Source organism: Danaus plexippus (assembly GCF_018135715.1).
Source record: "Danaus plexippus chromosome 22 unlocalized genomic scaffold, MEX_DaPlex mxdp_33, whole genome shotgun sequence".
Lineage (NCBI taxonomy): Eukaryota > Metazoa > Arthropoda > Insecta > Lepidoptera > Nymphalidae > Danaus > Danaus plexippus.
The window spans coordinates 1,603,655-1,620,367 of record NW_026869856.1 but is presented as its reverse complement, the minus strand read 5'-3'; the positions used below and the strand labels follow the sequence as shown (position 1 = coordinate 1,620,367).

The following is a 16,713-nucleotide window of genomic DNA, read 5'->3' as shown; positions in this document are numbered from 1 at the left end:
CCGAGCCAACGCTCGGAGCTGTGCGTGAAGAATAGCTATGGCAGGAGCTCAAGGCGACGGCGGACACGCTGCGGGCTCTGCAGCTCCAGCTGGAGAGGGCGTTGGCCGCGGCAGGGCTGCCAGGGGGCTCCGCCGGCGCCACCCTCACCGCAGTCCTCGAGACCAAGGACGCCCGCATCGCGACGCTCGAGAGGCAGGTCGCGCTCCTAGAGGGCGAGCTGCCCTCACTATACGATAAGGCCGAACCGAAGAGACAAGTAAGTTTTCTGCTGAACGACGTGAGAATCACCAAGGATGGCAGACGGTTACCGCAACGGAACACCATCCTGTCGATATAGCGTAGCGGGTTATTGTATCTTAGTTATATAAAGATGTGTTATTTTTTGTTATGTGAACCTTGTTTGTAACGCGGCTACGCCGACACATTAACGGTTTTGATTTGAGGTCGTATGCGCTTGGAGCGATTTCGGGTGCGTGTTATTTTTTCTTTTCCGTGTGATCATCGCTTTCGATGTCCAGTCGCTTGGTCCGCTCACACCTCCGGCCATCATTTAGCCATCATCAGAGGTCATCACAGCGGTAGATAAATGTATCACAACGTAGGCGCCCGTACATCGCCGGCATTTCCTATTAGATACGATCTGGAAAATTTTCTACTAACTATTAAACCGCAAATCTTTGGTTGTAATGGAAAGTTTTTCAGACGTCCAAGTAAAATCTTCTATACTTCATACAATGTAAGGAACATTTTGATTTGTTTTTCCTTTGATTCTGAGTGTAAGCGTGGTTTGCATGTAAATGACTGATGTCTTCCACTAACCTCATGGTTGTTAGTTGCTGACGACGTAATAAGCTTCGTCGCTTCACCATCGTTGTTGATATGGGACGTTATGTAGTATATAAGAACATTAATGTCATAGCCATCACTTGCCTATGTAGATAGTTTTTATATATAATGTATTACGTAAAGGATTGATTTAATTGTGGAATGGCTGGATGATTAGTTGGATGAGTTCCGACTGGAGATCCAGAGACGGGATCAAGAAATACTGGCGATGGCTGCAAAAATGAAGGCTCTGGAGGAACAGCACCAGGATTACCAGAGACATATAGCAGTTCTCAAAGAATCGCTGTGTGCTAAAGAAGAGCACTATAGCATGCTTCAAACCGATGTAAGTTATAAGGTACAAATAAACGATGTCATATTTATATCACGCTAACAACGAACACCACTACGGTTTTATTTGGACTTAGTTCAATTTTTGAGCACCCTATGTTTTTCGTACTTTATAGATGGTGTTCAGAATTTCTTTTATCATGTTTTTTTTATGTCACCGTTTTTTACGTTAATTATTAGCAGCACAGAACATTTATATAGTTATTTTTTTATAATTAAATATTTTGAACAAAGACAGCTAGCGTTACACGGGAATACAAGGTATATGAAAATGTTCACAGAACTTGATTACAACGAACCAAAAGAATCACTTCACACATATAACGTTACTTCGGTTGATTCAAGAAAATTGAGAATAATATTTTGAGAGATTAAAATAACAGTATTTTTGTAACGAGACTTATAATCGACGAAAATTTTGCTGTATTTCTCACAGTTATTCAAAGATTATGGACAATTTAATAATGTGTTGAATCAACTTTTAAACAATATTAAATAAAATTACCCGTAAACGTAGAGGCAGAGCTAGTTTAACGTAAACGCTATTTATCAGTTTAATCCCTACGTAAAATAAAAATTAAAAATTCACATACAACTCCCGAATCTGTATAGGTGGAGGAATTGAAGGCTCGGCTGGATGAAAAGAGCAGGATGGTCGAGAAGAAAACTGCCGCGGCGCTGGCAGCGGCTCACGAGCTGGCCGAGCTGAGAGATCACTCCGAGATCAAAGACAGGAAGATCAACGTGCTGCAGAGAAAGGTGGGCTGTAGATAGATAGAGGAATCTTATAAGCGGTTAATATGAGATAAAACACAAAAGTGATTCGTCAAACGTAAATCGAAAATACATTAATGAAAATAAGCATTCTGTTTATGTTATATTAATCAAACAGCAAAATAATTCGACTTGTATATAAAATATGACTTGTCGAGCAGACAAAAAGTTGTGGAGCTAGTTTTCTTTGGAGAAGCTTTTATAACTAAGGCATTCACTCAACGCCTTCACTTATATTTTGTGGGTAAATTGACATGTAATTTTTTTTTTGGAAATATAAAATAGAAGTTAGGGCCGAAAGCCTTGTATTTTTTGTATTTATTTTTATAATCTATTATCATTTAAACGTTATAATTATTATTTAATGTATAAGACCAATAAAATATGTTTATACAATAATTTTTTTATGCGATATTTTTTTTCCTTGTTATATATATTTTTTTGACTCGAATATTCCGTCTTTAAATTATGTTTATACTAGCTATTTATCTGATGCCTGTGAGCTCGATGATGACCCGTTCTTAAGAAATTTCTGTTTTGTGTAGCGGATACTATATATATTTATATATTTTATGTGCTTCTATTTTTGTTTTGTATAAAAAATAGTTTTTTGGTGCTAGTTGGTATTCAGTTTTTTTTATGTTATATGTTTTCTTTATTGTGTAGTGCTATTTATTTGTGAAGGTATGTTATTTTATTATTTTTCTTTTCGCTTTAAATATATTTATATTAATTTATGCTTTTATATATATCTTTAATACGTTCTATTTCTTTTTTTCATCGTAAAAACGTTTTATAGATTGAAAATCTGGAAGATCTCCTCAAAGAGAAGGACAATCAAGTGGACATGGCTCGAGCTAGATTAAACGCTATGCAAGCACACCATTGCTCGTCTGAAGGAGCTCTTTCTTCCCTCGAAGAGGTCATCGGCGACAAAGAGAAACAAATCCAACAGCTCAGAGAACAGAGAGACAGAGCCGAACACGAAAAAAACGAAGAGAGGGAGCTACATGAAAGAGAAATAGCAGACTACAAGATGAAACTCCACGCGCTGGAGAGTGAAGTGGAAAAACTCGGCGCGAGATTGGAAAGAGCTCAGGCTGAAAAAGACAGGCTCGAAGCCAAGCTAGAAAGCTCTCAGTCAGAACTTGGCAAATCCAAAGCTGAACTAGACAAGGCTGCAAGTGAAGTGGGAAGGTCGGGCGCCGACTGGGAAGCGGCTAAACAACGTCTAGCCAGACTCGAGCTAGAGAACGAACGGCTTAAGCACGAATTGGAGAGATCACAGACAACATTCGGCAGAAGCACGCTAACTACCTCCCAAGAGCTGGATAGAGTACAAGAGAAGGCGGATAAATCAGCGGCTGAGTTGAGACGGACTCAGGCGGAGCTGCGAGTGACCCAAGCTGACGCCGAAAGAAGCAGAGTGGAAGCCAGCGCCTTACAAGACAAGCTGGAGAAGTCCCAAGGAGAAGTCTATCGTCTGAAAGCTAAACTTGAAAATGCACAAACGGAACAGGACAGTCTCAAGGAGGAATACGATCGGTAAATATATAATTTTTATATCCTAAATTAGAACATTTCCGACGCTCTTATTATCAACGTAATAAGATACAAAATCGTAATGTCTTTCAACTTCCAAAGATTGAATCGCAAACCGATTTCAATTAAAATAATGTTACTTTAAGAAAATTCCTCGCAGCTATCTCTGTTATTAAACTCCCCAACTCCGCCGAATCGCTACAGCCAGCTGTTAGCAATACTGCGAAATTTAACTAATTTAGGAAGAAATTAAAATATAATGCTCCTCAGGGACTGGGCGTTAGCGTGAAAAGATTATTAGACCTACATAGTAATATTCATCGGATGTATACTTTTAGTTTGTATAAAATAAAAAAAAAATAATAATAAGAAATCAATTTATTATAAAGGAAACTTAACAAGTATAAGATAATATTTATTATTTATTTAGAATAATATTTCCGAATATTTAAGATTTAAGACAAACTTATCAAATATTGAAACATTCCAACAGCGTTCAATCCTCAGTAAGTCGTCTGCACTCCGAACGAGACAAGGCCATAGCTGAACTAGACAAAGCGAGAGAAGAACTGGAGAGAACTCAAGCCACTTTAGGCAAAGCACAGCTGCAGCAGGACAAGCTGCAGGCCTCGCTTGACTCCGCCCACTCCGAGATAGACAAGCTGCAAGAAAAACTTGACAAATCAGCCGTCGAAGTCAGGAAGGTAAGTTGCAATGTCTGTCCCATGTTCAGCCTAACGCTGTCTATACCAACAATTAGTTCTATATATTACAAAAAAAAAAATTCAAATTACTTCTCTTTTACTTGGAATTTTTAAATTTCTTGTGTTTTAATCCTGTTATCATATAATTATAGAATATTTTAAGACTTTTTAACAGAAGATTCTTTAAAATCAAATGCACTAAGACTATCACGAAATCCCTATTAATAACTGCTTATTGTTTATTGAGCCACTGCTCTAAAACACCTCAAACAGCTCCAGGTGGATCGCGAGAAGTCGGCCTATGACTTCGAGTCGCTTCAGTCCCAGCTCGACAAAGCTCTGGGACAAGCCGCTAGGCTGCAGAAGGAGAGGGACACGGCACAACTGGACGCGGACAGGTTCAGGGACAAGCACGAGAAGGCACAGGTAACTTCTGGAAACCTCCAGGTGTAAGCTGGAATTTAACTCGGTTATAAAAATACAACTAGAATATCACAGCCGAAGAACGGATCTTATTTTTTGTGATTCTGGCCTACCAAATACTTTAATCCTGTCCTATATTATAAATGCGAAAGATTTTTTGCATCTATGGACGCTTGTGGCTGCTTCACACAAGCAACTTAATAGGTATTGATAATGTAGCCTTGATAGCAGAATATAATATAGACCCCGAGGACCTAGAAGTCACAGACGAAGACTGGCTTAAAACTATATTAATTTTAATTCTTACTATATAGAAACTATAATATATATATATATATGGAACGATTTTAAAATTTAATAAAAAAAAATATACAGAATGTACTGTTTGATACAAAGTGTATTTATCTAAAAAATACTTATATCTGTATTGATTGGTTGTATTTGAAATTTATTCTTAAATATGTCGCAACGAATCGGAATAAATAACATCGAAAAACAAGTTCAAACAAAGATAATACATTCTAATATCGTAGACTCCTCGAAAGCCTTACGCAATCCAAGACATGGAGACGCAATAAAATAATAAGTTACGTGTAACCTCATTCTGCGTTGTCTGTCAGTCTAGACTTGACGACGCCATCTTGGAACGGATGAACAGACGAGTATTCGGGTTGATTACTCTAAAGTATTATCTACATCGATATTCATAAAATGTATTTTGATAGATGATTTTTAATAAGTTTCATGTATTAATAAAGTTATATATATACGGTATAAAACAAGGTCTTATATATTATAGATTCGATGGCCTCGATGATAGTGTATATTTGTGTCAACATAATACAAATATTATTACTAGCTAGTGGTGTACACATTTATTTGTCACTTTGTATGAAATTTATGTGTACAAAAATAAAAATTTAATTACACACAAACACGTCACCGTGCGTGTGTCGATTGTACTCTATGGAATCTAGATTTCACATTTACAAGTGCTCTATAAAATATGATCTTTATATTTAAAACAACCCTTCTAATTTTGCGTGTAATTAATAATTCACGTTGTTTATTTAGTAAGTAATAACTAGCAAGGGTTGTTGCATCTTGTATTCCTCGTCAGACGTTACCGGAGTTCATAGACTCGGTATGACGGACGCCGGTGTATCTTCTACGTCCGAACCGTCTGCGACGTGTATTTTATTGGCAGCCAGCCAATATTGATTCCATAGCTGTGTGCCGTGACAACGACGCGATCGGCACAACCATTGGCGGAGCGACATACTTACTATCAATGTGACTGAAAACACACGCAAAGACGAAAAAATATAAACGCGTATTCAAATAGAATATATAATTTTTAGTAAGAATTACGAAGTAGGAGCGATTAAAACTAATCTATGTTTATCTATCTTAGATATCTATTTTATTTACTTTTTACCTATCGCTTTGATGACTACCGACTGACCTTGATCATTAACAGGAGATCAAGCTGTCCGTCTGGCGAAAGTCGAGAAGTCTCAGAGATCATTACTCTTATCTCTAGTTTCAGTTTGCGAGAAACAAATATTACAACAGCATAACTCTTTCAGGCGCTGGTAGCTAGAGTTCAGAAGGAACGAGACGCAGCATTATCAGAGGCAGCGTCTTGTAGAGAAAGGGCGGAGGCAGCGGCGGCGGCGGCTAACAGAGCGGCAAGAGATAGAGACAGCGCAGCAACGGAACTGGACGTGCTGAGAGAGAGATGGGAGAAGGCACACCAACAACATCAGAAGCTTACGGTGAGATAATAAACACGGTTTCGGCTTAAATCATGTTTACACAGACTATATCACATGAGAATTATAATTCGTGTTTTGTTTTATTTGGAAACAAATATTTACTCTAAATTTTATTGCCTATTTAGTAACTATTAACTCAAGAATATATTTTATGTCAAAAAGTTGAACTTTTATATTGACTTTGGGACAACTGAAGATTTCTAACCCTGATAACCCTCGTATCATTATCTGTGCCTCGTTTTTTTCCACCATTGTTTGTTTAAATCTATTATTCATTCATTCAAAAAAGGGAATTTTCGTTTCACTATAATCATTATTTCAGATGGAGAAAGACGACGCCCTGACGGAATTAGAAATAATGAAAGAGAAGCTGGACAAGGCTTTGTATTCCACACAAAAGACCATCGAAGAGAAGGAAACGGCGCACAAAGAATACGAGAAAATGCTGGAGAAATATGACAGGTACCTAGACACGGCGTGCTGTGACCGCGATCGTCGAGTTAAAAAATATAAGCTATTAGTTATTCCATTTTTTGTTTTCAGATCGCAAAACGAAATCTACCGACTGCAGAACAAGATAGACATCCTCGAAGCAGACAAGGACAGAATTGAGCTGGAATACGAGAAGAACATGCATTTAGCCACAAAGTCCAGAGAAGATCTCAGAAAATTGCAAGACGAACTCGCGAGATTACAGGAAATGTACGATAGGGCGTCGTTACAGCTGGGCAGGACGAAAGAACAAGAAGAAAAGGCCAAAGAAGACATGGATAGACTGAGCGTCGACATAGAAATGGTGCGAGATCGTTACGAGAAAGGCCAAATAGAACTGAGAAGATACCAAGCAGAAAAAGAAAAACTAGTCGCCGATAACGAACGCTTGCAATTCGAATACGACAGAGCGATGGCGCAGTGCGGCAAAGCACAGGCGTCCAACGAAAAGACACAAGAGGAGATGGCCAGAGTACAGATAGAACTCGAAAAGATGTACGACAAGCATGACAAGGTGTCCGCCGAGCTGAGGAAGGCGCAAGCGGAGCTGGATAAGGTCAAAGCCGACGCCAGCGGCGCGAGGGAGGAGGCGGAGAGGTATGCGGCGCGCTACGGGAAATATCACGACACTAAGGAAGAACACGAGAGGACTAAGTTGGAGGTGGAACGACTGCGCACGCGGCTCGAGAAGACCACCCTCGACCTGGAGCGAGCGAGGAAGGCTGACGAGGAAGTGAATCGACTGCGCTCGGAACTCGAACGAGTGGAGGGCCTCCGAGGTAAATACCAATTCGAACAGGATAAGTGGAGCACGGAAGTTAACCGACTGCAGGCCGAGCTAGACAAGTACCGCGAACGGCACGAAACATCCCAGGCCGAAATACAGAGACTGCAAACCGAGAAGGACCAAGCGGAGACCAAGCTACACGAACTGAACATACAACTAGAGCTGTCCAAGAGCGAGGTCACCAAGCTGAGTGCGGCCATGGAGAAACAGCGCACCGATCTAGAGCGCGCTCACATTGAGTGCGAGAAGTTCAGAGATAGGTGTGAGAAATTGAAATTGCGTTCGGAACAGTTGGATAAAGACAATGAGAGGCTCAAAGGCGAGCTGCAACAGATCGAAAGGATGAAATTGCAAGCGGTCGCCGGTGATAAGGCCAGGACCGAAGACAGGCTGGAGATTGAGAGACTCCGAGATAAGCTGGAGAAGGCCATACAGGCGCGGGATGCGACCGAAATGGAAGCCGGTCGCTTGGCGAAGGAACTAGAAAAGTCACAGATGCATCTCGCCAAGTATCAGGAGACAAATGAGACGACTCGAGTGGAATACGATAGAATGACCAACGAATTGGGCAGGATGCACGAGCGTTTAGAACGTACGATACTAGAAATGCGCCAGATCGAACAAGAAAGGGATGCTCTTAGAACTGAGATACAGAACACGAGGCGAAACATCGAACAGCAACAACGCACTTTGGACCACAGGACACAGGAGACTTTAGTTAAACTACAACAAGAGCTGGCTCAGTCGGTGCGAGACAGAGAAAAGATGGCGTCCATCCTCGAACAGAGAGACAAACAGGCTGATGCCATAGAAAAACAAATAGTTAAACTGGAAGCAGATACTAAACAATTGACGATCGAACGCGATCAGCTCGTAGCTCAATTAGAAAAATCTCAGGATATGCTGGTAAACTTCCAGAGAGAGCTGAACTCCTCGGAGACAGAACTCCAGAAGCAACGGGAGGAAGTGCGTAGACTCAAGGAAGAACAGAGAAAGATGGCTCAAGACTCAGAACGCGGCACCAAGTCGGTTATTGAAAGTCGGGATAGAGAAATAGCAAAGTTACAACAGCAGGTACAGAACGTGTCCAAAGAGAAAGACACTTTCAGGCAGAGAGCTGAGAGGGCGGAGAAGGAAGCACAGAAAGCGGGAGAGATAGAGAAATGGAAGATGGCCGTCGAATCGGAGAAGACGAAAGCCATAGCAGCAGAGAAAGCGCTGTCGGAGTGCCAGCAGCGTTTACAGAATTTGGAGAGACAGTTCCAGATGCAACAGCAGCAGTTGCAGCAGCTTCAAGCGCGAGGACCGTCCGACGTCAAGGAAGTCCAGAAGCAGCTCGAAGCGGCTCAAGCCGAGGCGCGCTCGCTCGCGGTGGAGCGGGAGCGTTGCCAGGCGCAGCTGGAGATGCTCGTACAGGAATTGGAAAAGAGCCAGGTCAGTTGGAGGATCGCCCGAGCACGGTCGCCGGCAGTGCACGGTTGAATCGAGTTCTGCCAAGCATTAAAACACTCGCGGAGAACTCGATTGAATCCGCAACATCGCGCCCGACACCGCACCGTCATAGATGTTTTGATTTGGATGTCGCGTAATTTTAGTTTTTTATTTTCGGGATCATCTCGTCATTGTCGTTAGTCGCATGCCTCACCCGGCCCGCGGGGCGACCTCCAACCCCTCATTAGCCCGTATTCATTTTATTAGTTGCATCGCCGAGGTCGGACGGATCTGTCGCGCCGCCATGTCACACGCACTCGTCCAACACGCTCCATCGTATGTACTGTGGATGTCATCACGCATCCAGCTTCAGCCGGCGCATCCTCTTCTCTCTTTCAGCTGTATATATTCGATTCTGTGCAATCGTGATCTTGTTTTATTAAAAAAAATACATACATGTGTTTGATATTATTTATTTATTTATTTTTCTTTACCATAAATTCGTTGCTGCAATTATTTAGCAAAAAAAATATATGTAAAAAATTGGCTTTTGTGATATATATGTGGCTTATGAATACACTGAGAATCTTCTCAGATTAAAGCTTGAGTGACTATCGATTACGCTATTTTGTATATCTTTCTGTACACTTCTCGTACGATGAATATTACAACGCCACTTCGCGATTTGATGTTGTTAATTTGGTAACAGTTCGACTTGCGAGAGGCGAACAAGAAGCTACAAGCTACAAGTCAGAGCGCCAGAGCTGGGGAAGATACGGCGCAAGCTAGGAAACAGCTGCAAGAAGAATACAAGAAGTTAGAAGACGCGAGGAAACAGTTCGACGAGAACAGAAGAATGGTCGAGAACAAACGTAAAGACGTGGAGGACAAGGAGAAGTCGCTGATGGAGCTGGACCGACAGTTGAAGAAACGGAAGGAACAAATGGACCAAATGGAAGCGTCTCTGAGGAAGGTAAGGGAGAGCACGCGGCGCTGACTCCGCGGTACTGTTGAAGTAATGAAGGTTTTATGATTCTTAAGCGTATTATTTCATCTAGGCCGGCGGCAGTGCAGCAGCGGTAACGGATCTGAACAGGAAGTTGGGCGACACTCAGAAGGAGGCGGAACAGTTGCAGCAGAAGTTGAAGGGCAGCGAGGAGGAGTGCTCGAGACTCGCCGCTGAGACTGAGAGACTGTTACAGCTGGTGCAGATGAGCCAGGAGGAACAGGCGCAGAAGGAGAAGCAGATCATGGAGCTGCAGCAGTAAGTGAAGGGAGCTGGTGGGGGGGAGTTATGAGGAATTTCGAGGAATTAAAAAATGTTCGGAGATTTATATCGATTAATTCTAAATCAGTCAGTTAATAAGTGTCCAGATATAATATTACTATAAGACTAATAACACATAACACACAGAACTCATTAGTATTTTCAATGTGTCAAAGATAATAACTTGTCATCTTTACTTTGTTTTGAATTTAAAAAAAAAATCTTATATCCTAAGTGTCTGCATGGTTTTTGGTAAACAAAAACAATTATATCACCCACAACATTAGCCGAGAGCTTGCTTCGATTAACCGAAATATATTTCCAGGTCCATACGTAACCTTCAAGCCAAAATTAAAACTCAGCAACAAGCACAAGCACAAAGAGAAGAGGTGAGACTATATTACATACTGAGCCACAGCAATAACCCCACTCACACAAATAACTCGCTAAAGAAATTTAAATATAGAACGTCAGTCACTTCAACGGACACGACATCTCAGTAGTTAGAGTGGCGGCAAACATTGTTCGTTATATATATATACTAACAATACTAACTGAGTAATGTTTCAATCTTCCGCAGGCCGGGCCCGCTGGTTTCCTCAAAAGCTTTTTCTAAGTTACTCCTCACCAAGACTGCCGTTTATTTACTCTTTATCGTTGTTCAAATGTCGTTCATAGTGAATTCCGTCAGCGCCGACCTCATGCCTCCACGTCTTCACTTTGAGTCTCGCTTCGCGGCCGTTCAGTGACGTTGTGTAAACATTTGTGTTGATGTTGAAGTGTTCAGGTTATGTTGTCACGCCGGTCTCATTGTAAACAGCACACACTAAGGTAATGGTATTAGTCTAGAGTTAACTCTAAGTGATGTTTAAACTGTATCGTACGTGTTCAGCGGATCGTAATTTAAGTATTGATATATTTTAAAGTGTTAAGTAATCATGTATCTAGTGAGAGTAACCACGAGCCGATGTTACGACGCTTTGTGACCTTGTTATGCGAAATATCAATTGATCAATAAAAGCGGAATGTCTGTCTTTATCCAGTTATTTTTTTTATTTTATTTTTATTTTTTTCGTTTATTTTGTTGGTATTTTCTGTTATTATATTATCGTTTACGTTTATTATTATTTTTTTAGATTTTTTTTTTTTCATTATTATTTCTTTTCTCTCTTCGTACCCTCCCGAATAGGAAATCACGCGCGCGCGACAGAGCGAGATAGCGACTATCACAGATCTAACGAACTCTTTGAAAGACAGGGACAGGCTCAGAACTAAATTGGAAGAGAGTAAAATGAAAATCATTGATCTAGAAATTGAATTAAACGAGTCGTCCCTGATACTGTCAGAGATACTAAAAATATCGGATAGCTGTGAGTTAAACAACATAAAGAGGAGCAGAAGCTTTTTCGAGCTGCAAAAAAGCAATAAGGTAGTGGATAGGTTAGACAGAGGTATCAGCAAAAGTCATAACGATCTCATCAGCATGAAAGATGGCCGACAGACAAACACGCGTAGACTGTCGCAAAAAATCACGGATATGACGAGAGAGATAGGGATAAAAAACGCCAAGATAATAGAACAGCAAACATGTATAAGCATGCTGGAGGATGCCTTGAGGGAGAGCAACAACATAGCGGAGTTAGAGCAGCTGTTGGCGGTCGTCAGGAGCAAGGACGAACGAATCAACGAGTTGGAGCAGTTCCTGGACAAGAAACCCAGCACCGGGGACCAGGGGAAGAGAATCCTGGAACTGGAAGAGGCTTTGAAGGAATCGGTGCTGATAGCAGCCGAGAGAGAGAAAGTCTTTTATGACGAGGAACAGAAGAGAATCGAAACATTACGAAAGGTGGGCAAATCTTATAATATTATAATAATTATCATATACACTAAAATCAAAAGAAATGTCCACAAAATTTAGCCTTTAATTTACTAATAAGGTATATTAAAATAGTTTTAATATCGATCTTTATTGGTTGTGGCTGAATGGAAGTAAACTTATGTATTTTTATTTCCGAATAAATAAAAAATCTTTAATATTCGTAGGATAAAAGTAATCTTATTAAAGAATTGTTTTAAAATACAATATGTATTATGTATGTGGCAGGTAAATCTCAAAAATCCTTTTAAATATCTGCATTGCAAATTATACTTTAAAATAACGCACTTAGGAGTCAAAAAACAAATGAATTCTTTCAGATGAAGAAGCTGGAACAACGAATCCTTTCTCTTCAGAACGCGTCCATTATGAGCTGCTCCACTTGCTCAGCGGTGATTAACAAGCTGAAGGTTGTCGAGGATTCCTTGAGGAACTGTGATAACAACAGGAGAGAGATACTGACGGATCTAGCGAGAGTCGTGTGAGTTGCAAACAGAAATGGAATTGGAATAAATGACATTGGAATGTCATTGGAATTTTAGCTTCTTTGAAGTAAAAGTGAAGCTTAGATAAAAGTATTGTCTCACCAAATATTATAACGGATTATATTATTTACAGACAGGATCTACTCGAAAGCGCCATAACTGAAAAGGATACGGAAATAGCGCAGTTAGAGATGAAAGGAGTTCTGAATGAAGAAGACACAATAACTTGCGACCGACTTAAAAATGACAAAGAGAGATTGCTACACAGACTTAGAGTGGAGGTGAGAGGAGTCCTTAGAATAATATCACATACAAGTAAAGTCAGGGACTTCATCACGATTTAAATGAAGTGAAACTTCTAATGCAACCAAGAAGGTTGCGTTAAACGTTCAACGCTCCTGGGGAGGGGGATAGAAAGAGACGGAGCGAGAGTAAGGGAGGGTCAATAGTGAAAGTTTGTCTTAAAGAAACAAATTTCTCTTCCTACTTTCATTCATACATAACGAAGTCTACTTCTCCCGCGCGGAGAGACTCAAATTTTAATACTAATAGTTTTACAAGATTTTATTCCTTTAACACCTTCATGGAGTGATTTTTGGTTAATGATATCTCATAATCCGATAGTAAATTAAAGGAAAATTTATCTCTTTTTTTCTTGTAACGTCTTAACTAAGTCACATAACCATAATTAATTTCAGAATGAAAGAATTCTTAATTTCGACAAAGCACCGACCGAGCAAATTAGTGAAGAGCGTGGAAGCGTTCCCGTGTTGACACTCGCTGATGATCTCATGGCGGCTGGTGGTGATGGGATAGCTTGGGTAACGGATGATGCGGAGCCTGTGTGGCCTGTGTGACGAGATCTCATTAACAGTATATATATGAGTGGGTTTCTGTTCTAACAAAGGAAAAGCTAAAGAGAACAGACATGTTGAGAACTTTCAAGACTTCAAGAATGACTGAATTATAGGAATCTGTGTGGAGTTGACTGCGATAATAGACTTGATTGACTTCCCTAGCATCCGGGAGTGACGTCAGAAAAGTTACGCCTGCATTGTTTTAAATTAGCATTTATTAATATATTAACTAACCTTTTATTTTACCTACGCGGCTTTAAACAATCGGCTTCAAACTAAAATAAATAATAACAACAATATATATATATATTATTTAGTTTTTTTTTTTAATAACAAAACCACAGCTTATAAAATACGGTTGTTTCCGGACGAAAGTTTCAATAGAATAATATAATATTTGAAGGCGATCTTTTTCCAGGGAGAGGACATCCCGGCGACTGTGTTGTGACGTCACAAAGCTAAGTCTAATCGTAACTATGTTGTTAGCACCTCACCTCATCCGCTACCTTCATCGCTTGACACATGCCTTCCCGCCAAAAGTACCCAAAAAAAAAAAAACTCCCCGCTTGCAATTTCCGAACCGTTCAGAAACCGCGCCGAGCGACCAAACAATTTGTATATGTTTTTTTTTTTTAATTTTAAGTTTGACATTCGATTGATATGGAACCAAATATATATCTAGATATGATTACTGTTATATAATGTATACCTATATAGAGCAATAATATAATCTTCTAGAAGAAACACTCAGTGTCTATTTTTATCCTGTGCTAGTCAAATTTATTGAATGTTCCACAGCTTTATATTATTTATGAGATTGTTGTTTATTGCTGTATTGTTTAATGTTATGCGTCCTTACCACTAGTTTCCCGGTTACCGACTGTGACCTAAGTTACACGTGTGAGATTTATGAATAGAAAACTGTGAACCGTCTGTGTTTAGTTCGTGTACGGACTCATGGTAGGGGTGCTTGGAGTAAAGCTTGTAGCGGAGTCGATATGCATATATGAACATATCAAGGGAGTGAACGTGTAACTATCTCGTTTAATATTGGCAGCTACCTTGTCAAGGCTTTTTATAACTTTACAAACATATTCTTGTTACCGTTTATTATCTATGGATCCTTATGTCCGTTTGCCGTTTCCTGTTTCGCGAGTCGGATCGTTGTGCCGAATTAGTAACATCGAAATGTCACTTGCTGTTTTATATAAGGACCGTGGCCACTTCCATAAAAAATAATATTGTTCAATAATATAAGAGGATGAATCGACCGCATATACATTGTGTTATGTAATTTTCTAATACTTTATCAGTTAACGGGTCCAAAATGGCCATCGTCCTTTAGTTAAGCTGTCACTTTGACTTTGACATTTTGCGTGGAAACCATAGACAATTCGGAGTCGGCTTATTACTCGATAAGTGTCGCTGTAGTGTTAACGTTATGTCGGCCATAGACAAGCTGCATGGTTTTGTTTTTTTTTTCTTTTTTGAAAGGTCACAAACAGAATCTTGCAGCTTCGAGTTTTGTATTGAATCAAGTGTGTAGCGATGTACGATCACAATAATAACTGTATTTAATATTAGTTACCTGTTATTAATATTGTAATATTTAAATCGGGTCGCTGTTTCACGCGTTGTATTGACCGGAACTATGCTGATGTAAGGATACATGTTCTTTGAAAATATAATATCTTCATATAATACAAACTAATTGTTTCATTTCCCCTCCTGTTGAATGTTTTTAATGTTAATAAATATATATATATATATATATATATATATATATATATAGACTTTACCACAAATAGTTCTATGTAAATATGTTTATAAGTCCATACTTGTTAACTACATTAGTTTTTTAATCTTTCACTTAAAAACTACTCGTCTGATTTTGATGTTACTAAAGTTATTCAGCTTAGGCATCAGAAGACATATACCCGATAATTTATACCCGTGAGGTTCCGCGACAAAAACAATACTAGTTAGTGTGAGTGCTTGTTAGTTATCAAATCTCTTGTTTTAACAGAATTCGTAAATAACTTTTTGAGAATCAATTCTAAACTCATTCAGACAAAGTATTATAAATCTAATCTTTGGATCTCTGTCTTAAGCCGGGAGAGGAATTCTGATATCACAACACTATTAACGCAGAGGCGTATTGTCTTTGTGCTTCACAGTTGTGATCGCATCACGACTAAACTACCGAATAGATTAAAATTTTACTTTAGATACAAGTATTGTTTCTAAGACACGGTCAACTAAAAACCTTTGCGAGGTATTCATTAAAAACTTTTTAGAAACAACTTTTATTTTTATAAGTGGTAGGTACGTGTTCAATGCTGTGGGTCCTCTTGTATATACGAGAAGGATATGATTAAGTATACTCTTCTACCTATTAATATTCTTTTCTTCTTCTTTCTTCGGCGTTCTTTAAGTAATGTTATACATTGTTTTTTATATATATATATATTCTAACAAATTATTTCGTATAAACTGAATCGTTAATGACAAGCTAAAATTTTCATTGTATGATAAAATCTCCCTAGTGATGTCCTGAAGTAAATAAATAAATATAGAACAAACAGTTTGTATTCTTATTTTAAATTTATCAAATGAATTCAAAAATACATATTGTAAAGTTTCCACAGATAATACTCTTAAATAACTAAAATTATAACTAAAGACAGCATATCATTACTAAGCTCAAGTATTACTTTTTTTTTTTAATAATTTTAAATAAACTTAACATTTATTTTATACTTTATACTCTTAATTTACATATGGCAATGTTAATTGAATTTAAAAATAATAGTTAAAAAAACTGACAACACGCTTTTTTAGCTGACTGAATTAAAAAATCGAAAATAGAAAATAGTCCGCGCACTAACTCTATCTCGCTCACTCCACTACAGAGGATCTATAAAAGAAATCATTAATCCTGGCGGTTCTAATAAGGATAATGGAAAACTGTTATCAAATTATTGCATTGTCATTGGTTCTTGATAAGTATGAAAGTTTCCAATTATTCAGACTTCTAGAAACCGGTGAAAATTAAGCTCATAGACTCTGTTACATACATTTATACAAGCTAATAAAAGCGTGTTAAAAACCGTCCAGCAA

The 16,713-nt window shown here is 39.0% G+C and overlaps 1 protein-coding gene across 6 annotated transcripts in view; it reads left to right on the top strand.

The window, feature by feature from the left end:
- LOC116773494 (myosin-11) overlaps nucleotides 1–15,300 on the top strand; it is a 29,334-nt gene extending 14,034 nt beyond the window's left edge. For 3 of the 6 annotated variants that reach the window (XM_061528886.1, XM_061528884.1, XM_061528883.1), the window contains 16 exons: nucleotides 1,005–1,184; nucleotides 1,790–1,936; nucleotides 2,751–3,496; nucleotides 3,987–4,197; nucleotides 4,471–4,623; nucleotides 6,210–6,398; nucleotides 6,721–6,860; nucleotides 6,942–9,111; nucleotides 9,818–10,081; nucleotides 10,167–10,372; nucleotides 10,701–10,764; nucleotides 11,565–12,221; nucleotides 12,572–12,732; nucleotides 12,870–13,017; nucleotides 13,435–13,557; nucleotides 14,012–15,300. In XM_061528886.1, the coding sequence (XP_061384870.1) occupies nucleotides 1,005–1,184; nucleotides 1,790–1,936; nucleotides 2,751–3,496; nucleotides 3,987–4,197; nucleotides 4,471–4,623; nucleotides 6,210–6,398; nucleotides 6,721–6,860; nucleotides 6,942–9,111; nucleotides 9,818–10,081; nucleotides 10,167–10,372; nucleotides 10,701–10,764; nucleotides 11,565–12,221; nucleotides 12,572–12,732; nucleotides 12,870–13,017; nucleotides 13,435–13,557; nucleotides 14,012–14,041 (5,589 nt within the window). In that variant the 3' untranslated portion in view covers nucleotides 14,042–15,300. Of the gene's footprint in view, nucleotides 1–1,004; nucleotides 1,185–1,789; nucleotides 1,937–2,750; nucleotides 3,497–3,986; nucleotides 4,198–4,470; nucleotides 4,624–6,209; nucleotides 6,399–6,720; nucleotides 6,861–6,941; nucleotides 9,112–9,817; nucleotides 10,082–10,166; nucleotides 10,373–10,700; nucleotides 10,765–10,955; nucleotides 11,414–11,564; nucleotides 12,222–12,571; nucleotides 12,733–12,869; nucleotides 13,018–13,434; nucleotides 13,558–14,011 lie in introns of those variants that run through there. The other 3 variants (XM_061528888.1, XM_032665955.2, XM_061528887.1) reach the window with 3 other exon arrangements.
- The last annotated feature ends 1,413 nt before the right edge of the window (nucleotides 15,301–16,713 follow it).